This window comes from Saccopteryx leptura, chromosome 6 (assembly GCF_036850995.1).
Source record: "Saccopteryx leptura isolate mSacLep1 chromosome 6, mSacLep1_pri_phased_curated, whole genome shotgun sequence".
In the NCBI taxonomy this organism is placed as follows: domain Eukaryota; kingdom Metazoa; phylum Chordata; class Mammalia; order Chiroptera; family Emballonuridae; genus Saccopteryx; species Saccopteryx leptura.
The window spans coordinates 69,403,978-69,423,466 of NC_089508.1; the positions used below are offsets into that span (position 1 = coordinate 69,403,978).

The following is a 19,489-nucleotide window of genomic DNA, read 5'->3' on the forward strand; positions in this document are numbered from 1 at the left end:
TGCTTGATTCTGTCTCCTCATACCAATGCTACGTATAAAGTAGGCATTGTTATCCCCATTTTATAAGTGGGGAAAGTGAGGCACAAAGAGACTAAGTAACCCGCCCACGGTTAGGGCTGCCAAGTGAAGCCAGAATTCAAACTCAGGCAATCTGGTCCATGTCCATGCTCTTAGCTGTTGCTTTGCTGTGTTGCCTCTTACATCATCAGCTGTGAGTACTATCAATTCTACCTTAAAGCATGCTGTTACTTCCTCTTTTGCTCACAGAAAACCTGAAATTCTTCCTAGAGTCCTTACAATGGGCCTGCCAAGCCCTCTACCCAATCCTATTACCTGTGTCCTCATCACCCATACTTGCCCCCTCACTACACTCCAGGCACCGGCTTCCTTGTAATTCTGGTTTATCCAGGTATGCTCCTGCCTCTGGGCCTCTGCTCCTGCTGTCCCCGCCTTCTAAAAACCCTCAGCGCTCAGATAACTGCATCAGTTGTTCTCCTAATCTCAAGATTTGTTCATTAGTAACTTCTTCCTGAAACCTTTCTGGATTAAATTTTAATACCCAACCCAACATACAAGCTTGACACACCCATTTCCATAGCACTAATCAACAGCAGACATACATTTTAAGTTTCACTGTCTGTCTCACCTACCTCGGTCTCTCTGTTAATAAAATATCAGCTCCATGAGGCAAAATATTCTGTCTGTTCAATACCTTACTCCCAGCACTTAGAACCACAGTAACCCAGCCCACAGTAAGTGCTCAGTAAATACCTGCTGAATAATTGAATGAGAAATATAGATTTGCTCCCCCAGGTAAGAAACCCCATATTATTCCTAACAAAGCACTTAAACATTTCAATAGTTAACTGACAATACTGGCAAGCCAGGAAGACTGGTGAAACTTTTATGCATAAATAAAACTCAGATTTATTTATTTATTTATTTATTTATTTATTTATTTATATTTTACAGAGACAGAGTCAGAGAGAAGCATAGATAGGAACAGAGAGACATGAGAAGCATCAATCACCAGTTTTTCGTTGCAACACCTTAGTTGTTCACTGATTACTTTCTCATATGTGCCTTGACCGTGGGCCTACAGCAGACCAAGTGACCCCTTGCTCAAGCCAGTGACCTTGGGTCCAAGCTGGTGAGCTTTGCTCAAACCAGATGAGCCCGTGCTCAAGCTGGTGACCTCGGGGTCTCGAACCTGGGTCCTCAGCATCCCAGTCCGATGCTCTATCCACTGCGCCACCACTTGGTCAGGCAAACTCATAATTTTTTTTAAAATCCTGTATATAATAATTTTGGATACTATACCTATTAGAATACAAAAAGGATACAAAATATTGCCTCGTAATAATTCTCACCCAATATATTGAGATCAGAAGGATGTTTAGTCAACAAAGAATGAGAAAAACTGAAATGTGGTATTCTTAAGGACTATTTCTTTTTTTAAATTTTTATTTATTGATTTTAGAGAGAGAGAGGAAGGGGGAAGAAGAGAGGGAGGGTGATAGAGAAACACTAACATGTTCTTCCACATATTTATGTATTTATTGGTTGATTCTTGTTTATGTGCCTTGACTAGGGACTGAACCTACAGACCTGATGGATCTGGACAATGCTCTATCCAACTAAGGTACCCAGCCAGGGCCTTAAGGACTATTTCTGACTACAGGGATATATTTGCCTAAATACTTTTTATCTAAAAACTCAAGATTAATATTCCACAGAAAACACTTTGGAAACAATAGTATCAACCAGTATTTCCCAAACTTCACTCTTTCATGTCATTTTCACACATTGCTGTAACTTTGCTGCTCTACCTTGTCTATTATTTAAGATTGCCATGGCTTGACTGGTTTGAGTGTGTTGGACCTGGGTGCTGAGGATTGCTCCATGGAGCCTCTGCCTTAGACACTAAGAATAGCTCGATTGTGAGCATGGCCCCAGATGGGCAGAGCATCAGCTCCAGAGGGGGGCTGCCGGGTAAATCCCGGTTGGGGCGCATGCGGGAGTCTATCTCCCTTCCTCTCACTTGGAAAAAGATAACTATAGATGAATATAAATGTATACAGTGATTCTATACACATGAATAGCATTGTTTCCAATAAATAAATGATAATCCTAAAAATAAAATATATCAATAAACTATGCTATATTCACCCAACAGATCACCATATAGCAATAGTAAAAAACAAACTACAACTGCATACAATAATTTAGGTCAGTGGTCCCCAACCTTTTTTGGGCCATGGACCGGTTTAATGTCAGAAAATATTTTCACGGACCGGCCTTTAGAGTGGGATGGATAAATGTATCACGTGACCAAGACAAGTGTCAAGGGTGAGTCTTAGACGGATGTAACAGAGGGAATCTGGTCATTTTTTAAAAATAAGACATCGTTCAGACTTAAATATAAATAAAACAGAAATAATATGTTATTTATTCTTTCTCTGCAGATCGGTACCAAATGGCCCACAGACCAGTACCGGTCCGCTGCTTGGGGGTTGGGGACCACTGATATAGGTGACTCTCATATACATTAGGTTGAGTACAAAAAGCCAGATACAAAAGACTATAGATTGTTTGGTTCTACTACAAAAGCAGAGACAAATGAATCTATTCTATTAAAAGTCAGTAGTTCCCTGGGTGTGTGGGGATATGGGGAGTAACTGACAGGTGGTATATTAGGGGATTCTGCACTGATAATTGTCATTTCTTGGTCCAGATACTAAATGCGTGCATTCAGTTTTTAAAAATTTACTGAGCTAAATACTTACATAAACATTCTTATTGTATGAATACTACAGTTTCAAAACTTAAAAATAGACAATGAAAAAATATAGTAATCAATATCAGCTAGCTGTAGACACTGTTGCCTACAGAAACATGAGGCCTGCTCTCTGGAAAGAGAGATTAGCAAATATTAAAAAGGAATGCTAGTACCAAACTGCGACTTCTTTTAACTAATTCAGAAGGACTGTAACAGAAATTAAAGGGGAATCGTTTTCTTGGTATGTAATTCATTGTTCTTTAATCTTTAACCTAAACTCATCCTGAGTTTCACAGTTGTCCAAATCTCCTATTTTGGAGAACAATAAACTAAAAAAAAAAAGCATCAGTTTTTTGTTACTACAGATTAGACTACTCAAAGATTAATTATAACTTTCTCTTCTTTTCAAATCCTGGGAATATATTCAACCTACTTGATTATTTATTTACTTATTGTGGCAGAGACAGAGAAAGTCAGAGAGAGAGACAGATAGGGACAGACAGACAGGAAGGGAGAGAGATGAGAAACAATTCTTTTGTTGCGGTTTCCTTAGTTGTTCATTGATTGCTTTCTCATATGTGCCTTGACGGGGGGGGGGGGGGGGAGGGGGTTCAGCAGACCGAGTGACCCCTTGCTCGAGCCAGCGACTTGGGCTCAAGCTGGTGAACTTTGCTCAAACCCGATGAGCCTGCACTCAAGCTGGCGACCTTGAGGTCTCAAACCTGGGTCCTCCACATCCCAGTCCGACGCTCTATCCACTGAGCCACCGTCTGGTCAGGCTTAATCTTATATATTTAAATAGTATATTTACTAATCTGTTCAGTGGTTCAGGATAGATAAATAATAGTGGAGATGGCAGAGGCCACCTTGCTTTGTACAAAAGTAAATCATCAAGGCCCTGGCCAGTTGGCTCAGTGGTAGAGTGTGTGGAAATCCAGGGTTCAATTCCCAGTCAGGCCACACAGAAGAAGCGTCCATTTGTTTCTCCACCCCTCTCCCTCTCTCTCTCTCTTCTCTTCTCTCCCCCCTCCCCCCACCCCCCCACCCCCCGCCCGTCTTGCAGCATGGCTACATTATAGTAAGTTGGCCCTGAGGTGCTGAGGATGGCTCCATGGCCTCCGCCTCAGGTGCTAAAAAAAGGCTGTGGTTACAACAGAGCAAGGGCCCCTGATGGGCAGAGCATCTTGCCTAGTGGGCTTGCTGGTGGATCCCGTTTGGAGCGCATGCAGTAGTCTGTCTCTGCCTCCCCCTTCTCTTACTAAAAATAAAAATCATCATGCTAAACTATTCTATTAAAATAAATCAGATTAATAGCTAGACTGATACATAAATCACAGACAGACACATACAATGCATGCTATTTTTCAGATCAAACATTTAGCAAACATCTAAAATATACCAAATACTATGTAAATTTTATTACCTAATTCAAAAAATATATAACAAGATATATTGTTATATATTGTTATATCTTGTTATATAACCCTCAAAATAATGAAAACAGCCCTGGATCTGGAGTTTTAACTCTGTTACTGTTGTGATAGTTTCTAATATATAATATACCTAAGCATGTAACTTTAATTTTATAGGTTAAAAGCCTTATCAAAAAAGAAAAACAATTTTTTTTAATTTAAATTGATTTGAGAGCAAGAGTGAGACAGAAAGGGAGAAAGAGAGGGAGGAGAGAGATGAGAAGCATCAACTTGTAGTTGCTTCACTTTAGTTCAGTGGTTCTGAAAGTGTGCGCCCTAAGATTTCCAGGTGCGCCCTGTGGTATTCCAGAGAAATATGTGCCTGTTGGGGACCAAAAACCAACAGGGTGTTTTTGGTGTTTTTTTTTCCCCAGAGACAGAAAGAGTCAGAGAGAGGGATAGATAGGGACAGAGAGGAACGGAGAGAGATGAGAAGCATCAATTATCAGTTTTTCATTGTGACACCGTAGTTGTTCATTGATTGCTTTCTCATATATGCCTTCAGACTGTGGGCCTTCAGCTGACCAAGTAACCTCTTGCTCAAGCCAACGACCTTGGGTCCAAGCTGGTGAGCTTTTGCTCAAACCAGATGAGCCTACGCTCAAGCTGGTGACCTCGGGGTCTCGAACCTGGGTCCTCCACATCCCAGTCCAATGATCTATCCACTGCGCCACCGCCTGGTCAGGCCCAACAGGGTTTTTGGAGTTTAGATTTTTGGGGGACAGAGGTATGGGGAATTGGCTGTAAGCTGGACAGTCTGCCCAACTCCCCACCTCACTTGCCTGATTACGTTGTAAAAGGCTGTTAAGCTGTGGTGCTGGATTGTTTACACTACCCACCATGTCCCCCAGAAAGGCTGAAGGCAAGTTTCTTCTATCCTTTGTTTGGTGTAAAGTTCAGATGATATGTATGGTGGGGGTTTTCAGCACTCAACACAATTAAGAGTAAAAAGAGGAATTCTTCAATGTCTTGAGGAGGAAATGAGAGTTTGCCTTTCAAATATATGCCCAAACATTCAAGAAACCACTAGGACACATCAGGCTCATGTTTCTCATAAACATAAGAATGAAAAAACTTAATGCATTTGCGCCAGGACCTGCCAAATTTACTAAATCTTACTAAGAATGTATCTCTATATCTTATCTATATATATCTATATATATATATATATACATACACACACATATATATAAAGATAATTGTTTTGTAGTTTTTTTATTTTTAACCCTTTTTTATGAATTCTAAAAAGCATAACAAAAAATGTAACATAAAAATGTTTTTTAATGTCAAAATAAATTTAATTTTGTCATATTTATTTTGTTTACCATAAAAGCATGCTTGGACTTTATAGTTTTTCTTTAATATTTGACTTTATTATAACATTTCTCAGAAATTTGTCTATAGTGCGCCTACAATTATTTGTAGGATTTTAAATGTGCCCAACTTCAAAAAGTTTTGAGAACCACTGCTTTAGTTGTTCACTGATTGCTTGATGGGGGGGGGGGGGGTGCTCAAGCCGAGCCAGTGACCGCTTGCTCAATCCAGTGACTTTGGGATCATGTAGATGATCCTACACTCAAGCCAGCAACCTTGAGGTTTCAAATTGGAAACCTCAGTGTTCCAAGTTGATGCTCTATCCACCACTGATCAGGCAGAAAAAAATTTTTTTGTTAAGTCCTTACAAATGCCAGGCACTATGCTAAGTATCAATGTATAGAATTTCTCATTTAACTTTCTCAAAACCTCTGAGATAAGTACTATTATTATCTCCATTTTACAGATGAAAACATGGGCTTAGAGAAGTTAGGTCACTAGCTAGAAGTAATGTAGTTAATAAAAGGTATTTATAATCTGACTACAGTCTGACTTTAGGGTCTATAGTCTCTCTTAATCACTTAGCTATATTGCTTCTTTTTCAAAAAAGTATTTGTGACCTGACCAGGCAGTGGAGCAGTAGATAAAGCATTGGCCTGGGATGCAGAGGACCCAGGTTCAAAACTCCGAGGTCGCCAGCTTGGGCACAGGCTCATCTGGCTTGAGTGTAGGCTCACCAGCTTGAGCACAAAGGTCACTCACTGGCTTGAAGCCCAAGGTCACTGGTTTGAGCAATGGGTCACTCACTCTGCTGGAACCCCCTGGTCAAGGCACATATGAGAAAGCAATCAATGAACAACTAAGGTGCTGCAGCAAAGAACTGATGCTTCTCATCTCTCCCTCTCTTCCTGTCTGTCTGTCCCTCTCTCTCACTAAAAAAATAAAGTATGTATACACTCAGTTAACACAGACAATAGTAGGAGAATTCTCAAATTAATGAAGAATTAAATTATCCCTGGCCAGTTAGCTCAGTTGGTTGTTGTCCCAATCCAACGTTGTGGGTTCAACCTCCGGGCAGGGCACATCCAAGAATCACCAATGAATGCACAAATGGGTGAAATGAAAATCAACATTTGTTTCTCTCTCTCTTTCTCTCTTCCCCACCCCCATCCTCTCTCTCTCAAATCAATTTTTAAAATATGAACTCAGCCATTAAGTACATATAAAACAGACAGACAAAAAAACCCCAATTCAATTAGCCTATGATTTTAGTCAATCTGGTGCATATGCTTCAAAAGCTAATACATAAAAAATAGTATGAGAAATAAGTCAACAAACAACTGGGGAGAGACAGCACACAAAGACAGCAGCTTCATTTCTCTTCTAAAAAGACCCAAATGCTACAGATAGAAGAAAACAGCCAGACTGGAATATCTTTTCCATTCCTCTTCAGAAAGGGTCAAGTGTGTCATTAGGAGCAAAAAATGAAAAGGTCAATAGGAAAAGAAAACAGTTTTATCACAGTTAGACTGGATGCTAATTAGTAATATTTACTATCATCCACAGTTTACCATTTTACTTATTAAATACACATGACCTACCCTGGACTAATGGATTCTTCAGGAACACTCAGAGAATTTAAAATATGGGAATCCTGAAAATCCAGCATTCTTCGAGTGTCCATTATCATCAAGCTGATGTTGACATCTGTCATCATTTTGTATAGTTCCTTTGCTGTGACTGAGCCTTTGAATCAAGAGGATAACATTAGTGACAAGGAGCACCCAGGTCTGTGATATATCACTAAACACAGGACAAGCATAGCTTCTTCTAGAAGAGGAAGTATATTGAGTGTCACATACTCACATACTTGCTATTCCATCTTAGTATTTATTACCTATTTTTTTTCTGAAGTGAAAAGTGGGGAGGCAGAGACACAGACTCCCGCATGCGCCCAAATGGGATCCACCCAGCATGCCCACTACGGGGCGTTGCTCCACTGCAACTGGAGCCATTCTAACATCTGAGGCGGAGGCCATGGAGCCATCCTCAGCGCCTGGGCCAACTCTGCTCCAATAGAGCCTTGGCTGTGGGAGAGGAAGAGAGAGAGAGAGAGAGAGAGAGAGAGAGAGAGAGAGAGAGAGAGAGAAAGGAGAGGGGGAAGGGTGGAGAAGCAGATGGGAGCTTTTCCCGTGTGCCCTGGCTGGGAATCAAACCCAGAACTTCCACACACTGGGCCGATGCTCTACTGCTGAGCCAACTGGCCAGGGCTATTATCTTTTAAACTAACATTAAATATAATGTGTTTTTGACATTTATCTAGAAACGAATTCAACACTCTGTTTATAAAGACTTAAATAGCAAAACTTGCTGTTGAGCTTATAATTACTTCTAGCATTACCTTTATTACTGGTATAAAATAAAAGAAATTAAGCCCTAGCCAGCTGGCTCAGTGGACAGAGCGTTGGCCTGGCATGAAGAAGTCTGGGGTTCAATCCTCAGTCCTGGCATACATGAGAAGCGACCATCTGCTTCTCTCCCTCTTCCCCTATTGCAGCCAGGGGCTCAACTGGTTCAAGCATCAGCTCCAGGTACTGAGGATAGCTCAGTTGGTCTGAGCGTCGGCCTCAGGTGCTGAGGATAGCTCGGTTGATTTGATTTGAGCATCACCCCCAGATAAGGGTGGCCAGGTGGACCCCGGTTGGGGCGCATGCAGGAGTCTATCTTCCCACCTCTCACTTAAAAGAAAAAAAAATTAGTATGTGTAACTTGTGAAAACAATCTATTTTTAAAAATTATGCCATTTTTAAATGTCAGACAGAAGAAACACCTATGGCTCAAAAAATTCTTAAAAGGGTCTAAATTCTTTTTAAAAAGCCTTTAATTTGGGTTTTATGGGGACTACTTTAGGTTTTCAAGTATTCCTGGAGTAACAAACCCATGAGAAGGGTTGCCAAACTATGGCCTCCTGTTTTTACTGAAGGAAAGCTATCCTCACTTGTTTACATACTGCTATGGCTGCTCGCTGCTTTCATGCTGCAACAGCAAAGATGACATGGTCCCCTAAGCCCAAAATACTAACTATCTAGCCCTTTATTTTTCTGTCAAAATAAATATTCCCTATGTTGCTATTTTCCTCTTCCAGCTTCTACTACCTAAAGTAAAAGATCAAAAAACACTACAACAGAGCTTAATATGTAAAGAACTATTTCTTCAGCTGTGAGCTGTGAGAAGAATATTGTCACAGTATCTATTAAGCTAAAATACCCAGCTGCGAATAACCATTCTACCTCCCTTTCTAATCATCAAGATCATTTTGACAAGGACACAGTCTAAACAGGTTGAGAACAAACCACTGAGAAGGGTACTATCAAAGCAGGATGAGATACAAAGAAACATACAGATAAAAACAGATCTTAGAATGAACTGATAACTGCTTTCAGGAAGGTACCTTAGGAAGTTTATTTTTATTGTTGTATGGCAATATTTTAAGTAAACAATTTATTTTTGTGTTATATACAATTAATATTTAAGTTAACCCTTTTCTGAGAGGAAAACTTAGGCAACTGCCTGTCTTACTCTATAGGTCATATATTTCTGACTAAGAGCATCCACACCACCTGCGGATAATATAAAAATTACTGGTTTAGATATTTTAAGGGAGTAAAGAAGACTTTTAAATAACTAAGTGTTCAACTTAGAGTCATAAGTAGTAACAGCTAATACTTACATAAAGTTTACTATGTGTTTTATGAGTTTCACATATATTACTCATTTAATCCTCACAATAAGCCTATGAAATAGATACTGTTATTATCCCCACTTTAAAAAGGGGAAATTAAGTTAGAGGTTAAGCAGCATAATCAAGATCACATGGAAATTCAGGAGCCAATGTTCAAAGCCAGGCAGTCTCACTTCTGAGAGTCTATGCTCTTAACCACCATGCTAAACTATCTTGAAAAGAAAACAATGACAAATAAACATTGTGATTTTGATTTTTCCAATTGCATATTATAAAAAATATAACCCATAACATATAAATGCAGAATATAATACGTTTAGTATATTTGTACAGGCTAGGAAAAATGACTTAGCTTCTATACAGATTAGACACAATGTTAGAATCTCACTGTATAAAATCTGAAGCTAATTCTGATTAAAAGATCTAAGTGAAAACCTAAAAGTAATCCCTCTTTCTGTACACTTACCTTTCTCTGTGGTCTCATCTTTTTCACTCTTTTCACCATTTATCTATTTCATAGAAATAAAAGTTTCAACTTTAATATAAACAAAAATTTTCATAGATATAAGATGTTTAACTTTAATACTTCATTGAAACTGAAAGCCCAGGAAATGAAGAGCTCTGAGTATTGGCATTTTATAAAAATACCGATGAATAGTAATGGCATTATCTATCAGTAGTTAACAGCTAAAAAACCTGGTAGTGTATCTGAATCAAATGACATTTCTTCAGAATTTCCTTTAGTTATTGGCTAAATATAATTAAAAACATAGATTTTTACAAAAAATTATTTCATTTAAAGAGAGTACTTACAATGAAATAAAAATTGTGATATTCCTTGGCACAAACTATTCAAAGTGATTAAAGGGAAAACAATCAAAACGTAGGAATACTCTACCCAGTAAGGCTATCATTCAGAATTGAAAGAGAGGCCCTGGACGGTTTGCTCAGTGGATAGAGCATCAGCCTGGAGTGTGGACGTCCCAGGTTCAAACCCCGATCAGGGAACACATGAGAAGCAACCATTAGCTTCTCTTCTCCTCCCTCACCCCCTCTGCAGCCAGTGGTATGACTGGTTCATGTCAGCCCCAGGCACTGAGGGTAGGTTGGTTGGTCTGAGCATCAACCCCAAATGAGGGTTGCAAGGTGGATCCCAGCCTGGGCACATGAGGCAGTCTATCTCCCATCCTCTCACTTAAAAAAGAAAAAAGAATTGAAGGAGAGACAGATTCTAAGATAAGCAAAAACTAAAGGAGTTCAGTATCATTAAACCAACAATATAAGAAATGTTATGGGGACTTCTTTAAGCAGAAAGAAATGGCAAATAGTAGAAATAAAAATAAAACACTGGAAAGAAAACCAACTCACTGATTAAGGCAAACATTTAGTAAAAGTAGTGGATCAAAGCTAGTATGAAGGTTAAAAAATAAAGTAGTAACATCATGTGTTAATTATAATAATGAAGGATACACGCACACACACACAAAAGGTGTATAATATGACAAAAACATAAACACGGGGTTTCAGTAAAAATGTAGGGCTTTCCAAACAGTATATGATTCCACTTAAATGAGGTACCTAGAGTAGTCAAACGCATAGTGACAGAAAATAGAGAGGTGGTCACCAGGAGCTGGGGGGAGAGGGCATTAAGGAATTATTGTTTACTAAATATAGTTTGTTTTGCAAGATAAAAGGAGTTCTAGAGATGGAGAATGGTAACAGTTGCACAACAATATAAATGTACTCAACACCACAGAACTGTGTACCTAAAAAATAGTTAAGGTGTTAATTTTTTTTTTTGTATTTTTCTGAAGTGAGAAGCGGGGAGGCAGAGACATTCCCGCATGTGCCCGACTGGGATCTACCCAGCATGCCCATCAGGGGGCGATGCTCTGCCTGTCTGGGGCACTGCTCTGGTTGCAACTGGAGCCATTCTAGTGCTTAAGGTGGAAGTCATGGAGCCATCCTCAGCACCGAGGCCAACTTTGCTCCAACAGAGCCTTGGCTGCGGGAGGGAAAGAGAGAGATAGAGAGAAAGGAGAGGGGGAAGGGTGGAGAAGCAGATGGGTGCTTCTTCTGTATGCCCTGGCCAGGAATTGAACCCAGGACTTCCACACACCAGGCTGACGCTCTACCACTGAGCAAACCAGCCAGGGCCAAGGTGTTAAATTTTGTTATGTGTATTTAACTACATAAAAAGATTTTTAAAACATGGGGCCCCAACTGATCTCTGGGAGAGTAGAAGCCTAATTTCCATAACTCACAATTAGCAAACACAGATGATCTCTCTCACACTGACCAACATCTCACACTAACATACTCCAATACTTAACCATTAGCTAGCCAGCATTTAAAAATCCTTCGAAATTTTAAGCATTGTTGAATTCAACCTCTCTCCCATATTACACTAGACTTAAATAGTCTTCATTAACAGTAAAAAAAAAGAACTTTTAAAATACAATTGTAAGTGACCATCAACTTAAACTTGACTGCAAGAAACACAGCTTATTATATATGAATCTCATGGTAACCACAAACCAAAAACTTGTAACAAACCAACTGAAGCTCAAATATTCAATTCAGTTTCTAGTAAAAACACATCAAATAAATTTTACTCTTGTTGACAAAAAAAATATATTAGTGATATCTCAACTCTTCTTACACAAATCATCTAAGAGTCTTTTTATCTAATTTGAAATACCTTTTGGGTTTTGTCTTTGGAATCCAATATATTTTCCAGAGAACTTTTAGCTGATGTGCCACCATCCTCTCTTCCTGCTTCCTGTCTTTTCTGTTTCTGCAATTGCTCTTCCTCCTGTCTGTCCTTTTCTTCAAGTTTTTTTCGAACTTCAGCTTCTTCATATCTAGTTGAAAGAAGTCATCAAGATGTGTTTTATTGCAATGATCATGAAAATAAATGAGTTACAGATGCATACACTAGTCTCCTGCCTTGGGCATATACTTTCTCCCAAAAGTCAGTGCTGCCACTGTTCACCACAAGCCACAGTTCGTAAATCCGCCCTCTGGGGATTTCAAATTGCCCAAAATTTTGAAAAGAAACTCTATGTTTTCAAGCTGAAGTTGTTTAGTGCTCTTGTTGCTCTTTCCCTCCCACTAATTTCAACCTTTAAATGATTCAAGTCTGCAGAAATTTTCTTCTTAAGGGACTTACAATCCTAAAATTAACTATAAGCCTTATCCACTTGTTGTTAAAAAGTGATTCAAAATATTAAAAAACTTCAGTAAAGAATATTAATGCTAAAATTAACTATAAGCCTTATCCACTTGTTAAAAAGTGATTCAAAATATTAAAAAACTTCAGTAAAGAATATTAATGGTAACACATGAACATAATTTAAGTGATATAGCAAAAGAATTTAACTTTTATGTTCCATTAACACAGGACTTACTTTTAGGTATTAAGATATATATGCATAATTGCTTGGCCTGTGGTGGCAAAGTGGGTAGAGTGTTGACCTGGAATGCTGAGGTCACCGGTTCAAAACCCTGGGCTCACCAGTCAAGGCACATACAATAAGCCAGAAGCAAGCAATGAACTAAAGTGAAGCAACTATGAACTGATACTTCTTGTTCCCCTTCCTCCTTTCTCTGTAAAATAAATAAATAAATCTTTTTTTTTTTAATTGAGAGACAGGGAGGCACAGAGACAGACTCCTGTATGTGTCCAGACCAGGATCTACCCAGCAAGCTACCTACAGGGCGATGCTCTGCCCATCTGGGGCTGCTGCTCCTTTGCTCAGGAACGAACCCATTTTAGCACCTAAGGCGAGGCTATGAAACCATCCTCAGCACTTGGGGCCAACTCGCTCCAATTGAGCCATAGTTGTGGGAAAGGAAGGGGGGGAGAGAAAAGGGGGAAATGTGGAAAAGCAGATGGTCACTTCTCCTGTGTGTCCTGACTGGGAATCGAAACCAGAACTTCCACAGGCTGGACCGACACTCTACTGCTGAGCCAACTGGCCAGGGCCATAAATAAATCTTTTAAAAAAAAATTTATATGCATGATCAATATAGAAAAACTCTCAATATTATTTTTATCTCTAAATTTACATTCCTTCAACAATTTGAAGATAATAATGTCTGTACCTGAGTTTAAGGCTTTCAGAAAGTCTTTCAGCTTCTTCAATAGCTTTTTTGATGTTTGCAGGTCCAAGCATCGAATGATAATAGTCCTAAAATTATAGAAAACCATCCTATGCTGTTAGTACTGGCTACTGTACACAGCTCTAATGCTGAAGAGATTAAAATCATGGTACTTAAAACAGGAAAGTTTAGATAAAAACATTATTATGACTGAATAAAGTATTTTGTAAAGCTTTTAACCTACATAAATGCAAAATTTATTTTCTAAATGTTTCAAAAGTATCTTGCCATACCATTAATATGATAAAACAATTCCAATAGGTAAAGTTTTACTTATTTGTAAGGCACCTTTTAAGAAGGGTAAATATTATTCTTTCTGTTTACAAATAAATGCCAAAAAGCAAACCTTTCAATAGCAAAATATATTTTGCTATTGTAAATATGTTAACCTAGTTTTATTTTTCTCTAGTCTCAGAAGCAAAAAAACAAACTGTGTATCAATCTATGGAATTTGTTTTACTTTATTTTAAACTGGGATATTTTTGCTTGTACCTGTATTTTAAAAGAGCTACCCATCTTCCAACACTTTAGACGTAAAACAAGTTTTACATTTGAGGAAACCCTGAATAACAAAAAACAAATGACAGAAAATAAACCATCAATGACATAACCTACCTTTAAAAAAAACATAAAATTTTGGCACATAATTTTTTTTGTGTTTTTCCAAAGTGAGAAGCAGGGGGGAGGCAGACAGACAGACACCCTCATGCGCCCGAGCGGGATCCACCCGGCATGCCCATCAGGGGGCAACGCTTGACCCCTCTGGGGCATTGCTTCACTGTAATCGGAGCCATTCTAGCACCTGAGGTGGAGGCCATAGAGCCATCCTCAGCACCTGGACCAACTTTGCTCCAATGGAGCCTTGGCTGCGGGAGGAGGAGAGATGGAGAGAAAGGAGAAGGGAAGGGGTGGAGAAGCAGATGGGTGCTTCTTCCATGTGCCCTGGCTGGGAATCGAACCTGGGACTTCCACACACCGGGCTGATGCTCTACCACTGAGCTAACCAGCCAGGGCAGCACATAATTTATTAATAAGCATAATGAAAGTGTATTTTTTTTAAATCATTTCTCTAAGAGGTCACATTAGCTCCTGCAATCAGAGATATTTTCAAATCAAGGTTAGTTTGACATAATTGTAGTGTGGTGAGACTCATCTAACTGATTTTTAGATCTAATTTGCCACATTTTGTCAGTACGACTGCAAATACAGCCTACTAGCACAGTTCATCACAAATGATATAGTAATCAAAATTTTAAATAGAAAGACCAAAGGTCAAAAATATCCATCCTGATTCACAGAGAGAATCATCCAGAGCTTTGGGTGGGATAAATCTGTCGGTAACAGCTATAGTATATTTATCTAGCCTAAAAGTAGACCATGTTTTGGTTGAGTTTATTCTTCTAGATTAAAGCCTAAATAAATAAAATGGGTCATTCACACCTGACCTGACAGCTCAGTTGGTAAAAGTATTGTCTCAATATGTAAAGGTTGCCTGCTTGATCCCCCAATCAGGACAACACAGAAACAGATAGTTGTTTCTATCTCTCTCTCTCTCCCTTCCTCACTCTCTAAAATCAATAAAATAAAATTTAAAAATAAATTAAAAGGGCCATTCACTATGTAATTTCATTAAAAAGTTTATTTAATATTGTGTCAACTGAAAATTACACTGGAAACTATTACTTCAGTTACCATGATGTCCTGACTCTTTTTTTTAATAGAAAATAAAATTTAATTATTACTGTAAGATTTCTCTGATAAAAACAAAATGCAAAGTAAAACCAAAAAAATATTGTAAGTCAGCCCATAAACTCAGCTTAACCCTGTTTAAATGCTGGAAAAAATTGTGTTTGGCTATGCCTATTACAAACTCTCAAGAAATTCTTAATATTAATAAGGTTTCTTGTCAATAATTATCTCTTTCTGTACTCTTAAGGGAGCACAGTTAAGGTAAGGATAAATACTTTCAACTTTTCAATGATACTGACAATTGGCATAATTTATAAAACAACATCCATTCTTTTTTTTTAATACTTTATTTATTGATTTTACAGAGACAGGAGAGAAAGGGGAGCATGGAATGGGAAGTATCAACTCATAGTTGCTTCATGTCCGTTGTTCATTGTATGTGACTTCACCAGGGCAGCCCAGGGTTTCAAACCAGCAACCCCGGCATTCCAGGCCGAAGGTTTATCCACTGCACTACCACAGGCAAGGCACATCCATTCTTATATAACTAAAATCATTTGCTTCTTATGTTTACCAAGCAGAACTCTCATATTCCTGAACATACAGATTCAAGCAACTCTTCTGATTTCCCAAAGAGGTTTATCAGTAATATTTGGATTAATTATCAAGAATGTCATGGAGATTTAAAGATATTCTAATATTATCTAAACTTTGCTAATAAAATAAATATGCTAATAAACTCAGTATTAGTATACTAATATTTTCGATATATACACCTTCCTCCCTGTTCAGATAACCCTGAAACAATTATTCATAAACTCATTTTTTTTTCAGTAAGTAATAAATAGAAAGACTGCTAATAGTGAGGTCTTTCTCTACTAGTGAGCTTGCTAAATTAATAAGTTTTAGCTAAATCTTAAATATTCCCTAGTGTAAAATAAAAGTGAAAGAGAGTTTATGAAGCCTGATGACATTACACTCTGTCTACTTGCTTTAAAAGATAAAAACTAAAAATATTTAGTTAGTAAATTTAACACTTCACATACTTGGAAGTACACTGGAGAGGCTGGGCTAAATAAAACAAATGCAGTGTAAGACAAACAGATGTGGTAACCTGAGCACAGCAAATGAAAACAGTCCTGTCTGACCAGGAGGTAGCACAATGGATAGTGTCACCCTGGGACATAGAGGATCCAGGTTCAAAATCCTGAGATCGCTGGCTTGAAGCCCAAAGTCGCTGGCTTGAGCAAGGGGTCACTGGCTTGGCTGAAGCCCCTCGATCAAGGCACATATAAGAAAGCAATCAAGCCTGACCAGCCAGTGGCGCAGTGGAAAGAGCGTAGAGCCGGGACGCAGAGGACCCAGGTTCGAAACCCGAGGTCACCAGCTTGAGCGTGGGCTCATCTAGTTTGAGCAAAGCTCACCAGCTTGAGCCCAAGGTTGCTAGCTTGAGCAAGGGGTCCCTCAGTCTGCTGTAGCCCCTCACTCAGGGCACATATGAGAAAGCAATCAATGAACAACTAAGGTGCCACAATGAAGAATTGATGCTTCTCATCTCTCTCCCTTCCTGTCTGTCCCTCTCTCTCTCTCATAAAATAAATAAATCAAGTAAATAGTCCTTTTACTGAAAACCAGGACTGAACAACTGCAGCTCTGACATTTAATATTGAGATTGAAGTAACTGAGAGCTTTCTTACCTGAACAATTCCTGCCACTTTCAACTAGAAATGCAACAGATAGTCTATGGAAATGGAAATATGTCTTATCGATTATAATTTACTCCAAACCTTCTCAGGTAAAAAAAAAAAGGGGGGTATCTACAATACCACTCCCAATCTTGTCAAAGTAAAAAAGTGACTACCAACTTAGAAAAAGCAAAAATTAAAAAAAAAAAAAGGCAGAGGGTGGAGGAGGGGGGGGGGGGGAAGAATGAGCAAAAATTAAAAAGTACATAAAAAATTGGTCCAAGAATAGAAAAAACAGCGAACACCAGAAACTACCGGTTATCCAGATCTGCAAATTTTCCAAAAATACTTTAACAAACACTTTTACAATTTTTTTAAGGAAATTCCACTTTAAAAGATATTATAAAAATCATCAAAGAGTATACAAAAATTTCTTTCAGTTTGGGTAGGCCTCTGTCTCTTATCTGCAGATAAATATGCCCAAGAATGTCCCAAAGACAGGACCAATGCAGCTATGTGTGGACAGGAGTATAAACCTCTATATTCAAGAGGCCACCTTTCCAAAGCTAGATCTAAAACTCCACAACTATTATCAGCAAAACCTTACTGATAAAAATAACACCAGCAATGATTTATCACCACTAAATAAAACCCTTATCAACATCCAAAGAAACTGTATCAATCCCACCACCATGGAGAATAAGTCTATTTCAAAGAAGAGAACTTTCTTTAAACTTCTATATGTCAATTTAAATGAGGCAAGAAAATTCTACCACCAGTGAACAAAAGAACAATCTCAATATTAAATCAAGAATAGCTTCTCAGCCCTGGTGGGCTGGCTCAGTGGTATAGTGCAGTAGTTTCCAACCTTTTTTGGGCCACGGGCCGGTTTAATGTCAGAAAATATTTTCACGGACCGGCCTTTTGGTTGGGACAGATAAATGCACAAAATAAAATTATGCAACCGACATAAAAACTGTGGTATTTTTAAATATAATTGTTGAACTTACAAGACAAGCATCAAGAGTGAGTCTTAGACGGATGTAACAAAGGGAATCTGGTCATTTTTTAAAAAATAAAACATCGTTCAGACTTAAATATAAATAAAACAGAAATAATGTAAATTATTTATTTTTTCTCTGTGGACCGGTACCAAATGGCCCACGGACCGGTACCAGTCTGCGGCCCGGAGGTTGGGGACCACTGGTATAGAGTGTTGAGCTGGTGTGTGGAAGTCCCAGGTTTGATTCCCCGTCTGGGCACAAAGGAGAAGCGACCATCTTCTTCTCCCCCTCCCCCTTTTCTCCCTCTCTCTTCTCCTCCCACAGCCATGGCTTGATTGATTTGAGTGTGTTGGCCCCAAACACTGAGAATGGCTCCTCAGAGCCTCCGCCTCAGGAGCTAAAAATAGCTTGTTTGCAAGCATGGGCCCCAGATGGTCAGAACATAGGCCTCAGACAGGGGTCACTAGTTGGATTCCAGTCGGGGCATATGTGGGAGTCTATTTCCCCTCCCTTCACTAGATAAAAAGGAAAGAAAGGAAAGAGGAAAGGAAAGGAAAGGAAAAAGAACAAAGAAAAGAAAAGAATGGCATAAAAAATTTGCACCTGACCTCTGGTGGCGCAGTGGATAAAGCATTGACCTGGAATGCTGAGGTCACTGGTTCAAAACCCTGTGCTTGCCTGGTCACAGCACATATGGGAGTTGATGCTTCCTACTCCTCCCCCACCCTTCTCTCTCTCACCCTCTCTCCCTCATGCCTCTCTAAAATGAATAAATTTTTTTTTTAAATTAAAAAAAAAAAAAAAAAAAAGGCTTCTTGCCTTACTGGTGGTAGTACAGTGGACAGAGCTTTGACCTGGGGTGCTGAGGACCCAGGTTTGAAACCCCAATGTCATCATCTTGAGCATGGGCTCATCTGGCTTTGGTGCAAGGTCACCAGCTTAAGTGTGGGATCATCAACATGATCTCATGATCACTGGCTTGAGCCCAAAGGTCGCTGGCTTGATGCCCAAAGTCACTGGCTTGAACAAGGGGTCACTGGTTGGCTGGAGCCCGCTGGTCAAGGCACATATGAGAAGCAATCAATAAACAACTAAAGTGACACAACTATGAGTTGGTACTTCTCATCTCTCTCCCTTTCTGTCCATCTGTCCCTTACTTTCTCTCTCTCTCACACAAAAGAAAAAAAATTTATAGGCAGGGGCCCTGCCTGAGTAGCTCAGTTGGTTAGCATTGTCCTGATATGCCAAGGTGCGGGTTTGAACCCTGGTCAGGACACATACAAGAAACAAACAGTGAAAGCATAAATAAGTGGGTCAACAAATTGATGGTTTGGTCTCTGTAAAAATCAGTAATAATAATAATAAAAGAGAAATCGGTAGGCAACATTTTGCTATTTATTGTGTGGTAGCAAGACTGCCCCTAAGTGAAGGTGGAACCACCAGTGCAAACTTCTTCCCATCTCTTTAACCTAGTCTCCATGTTCTTCTTATGCCTGTTTGTGGTACAGCCAAAATGCAACCATTTCCCTAGCAACAGTTATCCCAGTCATTAGTTCTCTTTTTTCATTTACACTTCCCCTCCCTACCCATGGCTTCTGCAAAGTAGAAGAAAGGCACTTACTTGCTCAAAGCATTATTTT

At 39.1% G+C, this 19,489-nt stretch overlaps 1 protein-coding gene across 4 annotated transcripts in view; it reads right to left on the reverse strand.

Annotated features, from left to right (window-relative positions):
• The window catches only part of USP8 (ubiquitin specific peptidase 8), a 68,048-nt gene that overhangs the window by 32,150 nt on the left and 16,409 nt on the right, over positions 1-19,489 (reverse strand). For all 4 annotated transcript variants that reach the window (XM_066344735.1, XM_066344738.1, XM_066344734.1 and 1 more), the window contains 4 exons: positions 13,415-13,500; positions 12,009-12,171; positions 9,774-9,816; positions 7,167-7,311 (listed from right to left, as the gene is read on the reverse strand). In XM_066344735.1, coding sequence (XP_066200832.1) covers positions 7,167-7,311; positions 9,774-9,816; positions 12,009-12,171; positions 13,415-13,500 — 437 coding nt within the window. The remainder of the gene's footprint in view (positions 1-7,166; positions 7,312-9,773; positions 9,817-12,008; positions 12,172-13,414; positions 13,501-19,489) is intronic.